Source organism: Dryobates pubescens, chromosome 20 (genome assembly GCF_014839835.1).
Source record: "Dryobates pubescens isolate bDryPub1 chromosome 20, bDryPub1.pri, whole genome shotgun sequence".
NCBI classification, from domain to species: Eukaryota; Metazoa; Chordata; class Aves; order Piciformes; family Picidae; genus Dryobates; species Dryobates pubescens.
This window is the reverse complement of record NC_071631.1, coordinates 4024533-4030530: the sequence shown is the minus strand read 5'-3', so window position 1 is coordinate 4030530 and position 5998 is coordinate 4024533. Positions and strand designations below refer to the sequence as shown.

Genomic DNA, 5998 nt, shown 5'->3' with positions numbered 1-5998 from the left:
GGGTTGGTTTTTTTTTTTTTTTAGGTTTATTTTTGGTTTTTAAATCGAAGCCTAGATGACTAATCTGCTTTTAATCATGACTGTAATCTACCTCTCTTTGTCTTTTTAACCATGCTGTTCTCTGGATCGAGCAAAGCCTGTGGGAAAGGAGAAGACTACCAAGGGTTTGAAGCTGGTTCCCTGGCAGGCGTGGAGGCCGCCGCGAGCCGGCCGCCGGCGTTCGCTCCGTGTGGTTTGAATAAGCTGAGATTTACCTGGGGAGGGCTTCTGGAATGGGAAGAGTTTTCTTGAAACCTCCCCCACTTCCCTTCATCTGCACCCACTCTCTCTCTGTCCTTCCTGTGCCCCCTGGCTTGGCTGTCGCCTCACCTGTGGCGGCCGCCTGTGGGCTGCGGCCCCGAGGCCTCCGAGCGGCACAGACGGCTCCCGGTGAACCCAACGTGACTGGGGGCTGCCTGGGGGTCCCAGCTGCTGCCACAGGCAAGGTTCCTCCTCACAGCCACCTGTGCAAGGGTGGGATCCTGCCTGCAGCCAGAGCTTTGGCAGCACTCGGCCCCCCCCTCTCTGACCACTTTCCCACCTCTCACCAATTTCTCTTAGTTCGTAAGGTTTTATGATCTAATGTTTTGGTTTGGTTTGTTTTTCAGTAGCTTATCTAAGGTGCAGTTAAAAGTTGCATTAATTCTGAGTTAGCATTTTCACCCTTCAGTTGTGGTACAGATATAAGATAGGAGTTATAATGTGAAAAAGCTTCCCAAGATAATCTGCCTAGAGTTTAGGAAGGGGCTGGCTGAAGTCTCTGCTGTATTTGTTCCCCAGCTCTTATCTTGCCATCCCAAGCCTTGCCACGCAAACTGGGGCCTGCCTCTGCCACCCCCACGTGGCGCTGAGGCAGGAGAAGGATGTCCCCATTTGTCACCTGAGGCCACTGGAAGAGCATCTGCCTGTGCTGAGAACAGGAACGACTGTTTCTGAGCCTCATTTTGTGAACTGGATGCCTGTCTTGCCAGATGAACTGTTCTCACACGGATGCCAGGGCTCCCAGGGCCCCAGCCAGGGCTCCCAGGGCCCCACCAAGGGCTCTTGCTTGAGGCAGCAGCTTTCCAGCTGCCTCCTTCCCCTGCTCCTAGCCCTGGGGCGACTCTGGCCTCCCCCTCTCCTGCCAGCCTCATCCTGGGCACAAGGCAGTGAGTGAGCGGGGCCAGGACAAGCTGCTGTGGCTTTGGCTGCAGAGGCTTCCCTGCATTTCAGTGCCAGCTCTGCCCCCCAGTGAGTGGCAGCAGGGAGTGAGGGGCAGATCTTTGTAGCATGTTGTTGCCTTCTCTTGCCCCAGGCTGGGGCAGTGGCCTGTGTCTGGCCTGGTGCCACCCTGCAGGTGTCTTTGTAGGGACAGGGACTGACCCAAACTCCTCAGCAGCATCGGGCATTACCCTGCCTGCCCACTTGCCCCTAGCAGCAGGCAGGGCCTTGTGAACACTAACACAGACCAGAACAGTTGTCCCCACCCCAGCCAGCTGAGCCAGTAGCCTCAAGTCTTAGCCTTATTTATTTTGAAGATGGTAGGTCTGTCCTGGCACACCCCCAGTGTGTGCCCTCCCCCTCTTGCCCCTCCTGTGCCACCAGCAGCAGAGCAGGGACCCCTTCCCCAGCCCCAAGCACCCCGGCCCTGGGGCGGGGGGGGGAGCTCTGCTCTCTCCACCATTTTTTCTCCTCTCTCACTCCCACCTCTGTATTTTATTTTATTTTCCCAAAGTTAAAGCAATATTGTGGGGCCTCTGCAAGGCTGTTTCACCCCCAGCATCCCTGCTCATCGCCAGTAACTCACACTCGGATCGAAGCAAACTGGAACTGGAGGGGGGGGTGCGGGGAGGGCAGGAGCCGCTGTTGGGGGAGGGGGGTGGGCAGAGGGGGCTGTGCTGTGTGGGAAGGAGCCTGTTGTAAGGAAAAGAGGAGAGAAAAACAAAAAGAGAAAAAAAAAGAGAAAAAAAAAAGAAAAAGGAACAAACAATTGTATAAAGACATTATTTTTGTACTACATCAGAACTACTCCTGCATGTCGGCAATAAAACTTCATACCCTGAGCCCCGTGAGCCCCTGGGGATGGGGGGGAGGGGGGTGTGTGTGTGATAAGGCACAGGGGGGACAAGCCCACAGCTGCCCCATGGGCACCCACAGCCCTGTCTTGCCCCAGGGGACCCAGCTCCCCTTGCTTAGCCCCTGCCCCGGGCTGAGCCCAGCCCTCCTGGGCTGCTGTGGGCAAACGTTGGGCACAGCCTCGTGTCCATTCCAAGCAGCCTGGCCGGGTCCAGTGCTGGCACAGGTGGGGCAGACCCTCCTGTCCCTGCCTTCAGCTCTTCCCCACCTCTGCATGGGCCACAGTCAAGCTGCTGGGTGGGTTGTGATGGGGCCATGGCACTGCCCCATGGCCTGGGCAGCTCCATCCATGTACGGCCCCTTTGGGGACAGCCAGGAGCAAGGCAGACCCCTTCCCCTCCCCACACCTCCCTGGGGCTGCGGGCTGCCCCAGGAGCCCCTGCACACCCAGCCGGCTGTGGTGCAGCAAGGGAGCTTTGCCCAGCCGAGGCACAGTGCCGGCAGCCCGGGGAGCTCCCGCATGGGGACTTCGTCCGTCTGAGGCCAGCCCCGGGTGCTCTGCTGGGGTCCAGCACCACCAGCCCAGCCTGACCAGGGCACGGCCAGGCCTGATCCTGCCAGGCGGGCCCAGGCCAAGGCCAGGATGGGTCCTGGAGCTGCCAGCCTGCAGCTCCACTCCCAGCTCCGGGGCGGCTCCGCAGCTGGGCCGAGCGCAGCGTCCCGGGGGAGCGGAACGAACCCCAGCCCCGCGCCCCGCTCGCCGTCGGGCCGGGGCCGCCATTGGCTCGGGCGGGGAGCGCTGACCGCCAGCCGCCTCCAAACTATTTCCTGTTGCTGCAGCGTTAATGCTGAACAGACCTTGCTGGCTCTTCCCTGCTCCAGCCAAAGTGCAGCGAGGCTCCCTCTGCCACTCGCCGTCCCTCCGCCACCCCGGTGAGTACCGGCCCCAGCGGCCCCGTGGCACCTGCATGGGGCTCGGGGCCGCAGGGGACAGCGGGGCACCTCGAAGGACCCCAGCACCCCGCATCCACCCAGCCCTGTGGCAGTGTCCCAGATCTGCTCTGTCCCTGCCTTAGGCTCCAGCTTTGCGTGCAGGGACGTGGGCTTGGGGATGAGGGTATCAGTGCCTGGCAAGGCGGGGTTTGAGGGCACAGGATTCGGTGCCCGTGCTTGCAGAGCTCAGGGCTCCGGGATGCAGCGGTTGAGGTTGTGGGGTGGGAACCTGGGCTGGGGGCTTGGAGATGCAGAGCTTAGTGCTCAGGGACGCAGGGCTCCGAGTTTCAGGGCTTGGTGCTTGGGGACGCAGGGCTGAGCGCTCTGGGACTGTGCCCGCAGGCGCACCCAGATCCCAGAGTGATCCCAGGTGATGCCCTTGGGGTCCAGGGCAGCCCTCGCTCTGGCTGGGGATAGATCCTGGCACTTGCCTTCCCACCACTTTTACCCTGCTGTTCCCAAGCTCACACGTGCCCTGTGCCCACCCAGGGTGGCCCGAATCCCTGCCCTGCCAAGGCCCGGGGATGCCCATCTGCGGGTGCCGAGCACCCTGTGGGGCTGGGTCCAGCCCTGCGGTGCCCTCGCCCAGCAGCCCAGCCGGCGGCGGGGCTCCAGCGACCCCATGGCAGGGCTCTGCCCCTCCAGCCCCACAGCAGAGCCGTGCAGCTCCCAGCAGGGTCCCTTGTAGGGGCAGGGGGTGCCAACGGGACTGCACTCTGCGGAGTGCATCAGGAGCCCCTTGGTAGTGCCACTGGGTATGTTTGGGGGGGTCGGAGCCTGGGACGCGCAGCGGCTCCGCAGCCCTGGGCTGTCCGGGGATGTTCTGCTGATGTGTCACATTTTCTGCATTTCTTTCCTCATTCCTCCCTCCGTGGAGCCGTTTCTGGGAAATTAGCTCTTCCCCTGCCAGGGCTGGGCTCTGTCGCCTCCTGCTCTGCCTGCTGCTGTACCCTCTGTCCTGCCCACTGCCGGGGCCACTGCTGTACCAGCTGTCTTCTGCTCTGCCCGCTGCTGTACCAGCTGCCCTGCCCACTGCCTTGCCAGCTGCTGTAGCTACTGCCCTGCTTCCTGCTCTTCCCACTGCTGTACCCCATGCCCAGTCCCATACCTTGAGGCCCATGCGACCCCACAGCTGAGGGGGACTTGGCCCCACACCAGCATCGTGGGAGCAGTGAGGAGCTGCCAGGGCTGGTGCTCAGCTGCTTGGTGCCAGGCTCAGGCGAGAGCCAAGTGCCATGGAGGAGGTTGCCTGTGGCACTCGCGTCCCCTCCCCAGATCCCAGGGCAGGTTCCCATGGGAGCTGTGCCAGCCCCTCTGTGAGGGCATGGGGTGGCTTTTCCTCTTGTCAAGGGGCTGTAACAGGAGCTGGTGGGTTCAGGGTCAGTTCCTCTGTGGCTGCCTGCTGCTCAGTGCCCTTTGCACCATGGCCAGGTCTTTGCCCTACGACACAGGGCCCCATGGCAAACAGAGGAGGCTGCAGCTGCCTGGGCACAGCACAGGCACAGGGGACACTGGCCTGGAGGGACTCGGGGGGGGGGCACATGTGTGCCTATCTGCACAGGCAGTGTCAGCTCCTGCATACCCCATGGCCCTGCTGGTGTGGGGAGCCTTGCAAGAATATGCTGGCACTGACCTCGGCCCCATGGCATGGGTCCTGTGCCCATCACCAGGGCAGGGAATAGAAAGCCTGTTCTGGTGCCACAGATCTGCTTGGCATGGTGTCCTGGAGGAGCCACATCCATCCTGGTCCTGCGGGAAGGATGGAGGTGGGAGCAGGATGTCTTTGGTTCCAGACCTGAGACTCAGCCCTGGCCAGAGCAGCCCAAAGCAGGCACAAGCAGCTGCCCCAACTGGTGCTCACCCCTTGAGGCATGGTAGCACCTGGGTGCAGCCTTGAAAGGGATGGGAGACTCCAGGGAATCCCAGCCCCCAGTACCACCTCACTCAGCCCCCGTGTCCCGCAGATGCCAAGCCCGTGCCATCCCCAGAGCCACTGAGCAGAGGGCACAGGATGGAGAGCCGCAGGCGGGATATGGAGCTGCTGAGCAACAGCATGGCCGCGTACGCCCACATCCGAGGTGAGCCCTGGCCGGGACACATCCCGCGGGGACCCGAGGGCCACCATGGCCCCTGCCGCAGGCACAGGCCACTCCTCATGCCCTCTGCTCTCCCCACAGCCAACCCCGAGAGCTTCGGGCTCTACTTCGTGCTGGGCGTCTGCTTCGGGCTGGTGCTGACCCTCTGCCTGCTGGTGCTGCGCCTCTCCTGCCGCTCCCCTGCGCGGCCCCCGCCCCGCCCGAGGGACCTCAGCGAGGACGAGGAGGACGAGGAGGACGATGACGAGGAAGAGGAGGACACTGTGGACCGCGCAGCATCCGAGTCGCTGCTGCCGGTGACCGAGATCCCGCTGGACGGCCACGGCCCCGGGGACGGCGCTCTGGCCGTCAACGTCTTTGCCTCGGCGGAGGAGCTGGAGCGGGCGCAGCGGCTGGAGGAGCGGGAGCGCATCATCCGCGAGATCTGGCGCAACGGGCAGCCCGACATCCTGGGCACCGGCACCGGCACCCTGGGCCGCGTCCACTACTACTGAGCCCCGGCACAGGGGCAGCTGCCCTGGCACCGTGCCTGGCTCCCGCCGGTGGCTCAGCCAACACCGTGCCGACCCTGCGAGCTGCTCAGGACCCGGTCCGGGGCCAGGAGAGGACAGGGAGCTGCCCGCTGCCCTGAGTTGGAGGAGCTGCCATGGAGCATCTCTGCACTGCTGCCAGCCAGCCCCCAGTGTCATGGGCACCGCCAGGGTCAGACTTGCCCCCACCCCTGTGGGACACGATGCACTTTGAGCCATTGGTACGACTGCTGGCACCCGCCAAGCAGCCCCAGAATGCTGTGGGGACAAGGACAAGGACAAGGA

At 63.1% G+C, this 5998-nt stretch overlaps 1 protein-coding gene across 1 annotated transcript; it reads left to right on the top strand.

Moving 5' to 3' along the window:
* The first annotated feature begins 2874 nt into the window (after positions 1 to 2874).
* On the top strand, positions 2875 to 5998 carry EVA1B (eva-1 homolog B). Its single transcript, XM_009908399.2, has 3 exons — positions 2875 to 3027; positions 5052 to 5165; positions 5265 to 5998. The coding sequence occupies exons 1-3, from the start codon at positions 2940 to 2942 to the stop codon at positions 5675 to 5677; spliced, it is 615 nt and encodes a 204-aa protein (XP_009906701.2). The 5' UTR covers positions 2875 to 2939; the 3' UTR covers positions 5678 to 5998.